Source organism: Gekko japonicus, unplaced genomic scaffold (assembly GCF_001447785.1).
Source record: "Gekko japonicus isolate JY-2015 unplaced genomic scaffold, Gekko_japonicus_V1.1 scaffold463, whole genome shotgun sequence".
In the NCBI taxonomy this organism is placed as follows: domain Eukaryota; kingdom Metazoa; phylum Chordata; class Lepidosauria; order Squamata; family Gekkonidae; genus Gekko; species Gekko japonicus.
In genome coordinates this window covers 48,869-49,893 of record NW_015160224.1, presented here as the reverse complement: position 1 = coordinate 49,893, position 1,025 = coordinate 48,869, and the positions used below count along the sequence as shown (strand labels likewise).

Genomic DNA, 1,025 nt, shown 5'->3' with positions numbered 1-1,025 from the left:
CAATCTATATGATTATCACAGACTTGAAGGCACTCAGCTTCCCAGTGGTCTCTACTAGTGGAAATTCCTGAACTGAGACGGAAGGGATGTGTGTGTAACAGACGTCACATTACAGAATTCTGTAACGTTCCCTTTTTGCTTTGCCGCCCAGAGGGATCGGGAGATGAGGCGCCATTTCAGCCGTTACCTCACAGCGCTCCACCCACCGTGTCCTAGTGGCACATCCTGCTTCTCAAGGTGTCTCTACGTAATCTTAAGAAGGCAACCCTCTGATGGCAGCGCAGTCGGAAAGGAAGAGACCGGGCTGGACCACAAAAACCCAGCCGCTCCCTGAAAACACGTTGCACGCCACAAAGCATTAAAAAGTGCACACCCACGGACTTGTTTCCCGCCCTCCTGACTCCAAAAAAAGGGGCATCGGAAAAGTAGAGGTGGCAGGAAGGTCAAAATGTTTAGCGTCCTCCACTTCCCAGTTTAGTGTTGTTGTTTTAAAAAAAACCTCAATAGAAGTCCAACTTGGTCTGGACTGTCTTGCAGCCTTTGACAGAGTAGATCCGCTCCTCTTTCGGGAAGAATGTCATCTCGTCGGCCACCTCCTGGACGACGGTCTCGTCTATTTGGTTGCCGCGGGACTGGATCTCTGCCCGGATGCACATTTTCACGTGTTTGTACTCCAGAGGAAGGAAGGGGATGAAGTAGTCTATGAGGTTTCGGTCGATCAGGCTGCTGTGCCACAGGCCACCTGCGCGAAGTCAGGGGAATAATTAACAAGAGGCTGGAAAGAACTACTCTCCTAGAAGAAGAAGAAGAAGAGATTGGATTCATACCCCGCCCTTCACTTGGAGTCTCAGAGCGGCTTACAAACTCCTTTCCCTTCCCCTCCCCACAACAGACACCCTGTGAGGTGGGTGGGGCTGAGAGAGCTCTGACACAAACTGCTCTTTTTCAAGGACAGCTGTGCCAGAGCCTGTGACTGACCCAAGGTCACATCAGCAGGTGCAAGTGGAGGAGTGGGGAATCAAACC

At 51.4% G+C, this 1,025-nt stretch overlaps 1 protein-coding gene across 1 annotated transcript in view; it reads right to left on the bottom strand.

Moving 5' to 3' along the window:
- Window positions 1-494: 494 nt before the first annotated feature.
- Window positions 495-1,025, bottom strand: part of TOR1B (torsin family 1, member B (torsin B)) — a 10,276-nt gene continuing 9,745 nt past the window's right edge. Inside the window, exon 5 of the mRNA XM_015411714.1 lies at window positions 495-742. Coding sequence (XP_015267200.1) covers window positions 501-742 — 242 coding nt within the window. The 3' untranslated portion in view covers window positions 495-500. The remainder of the gene's footprint in view (window positions 743-1,025) is intronic.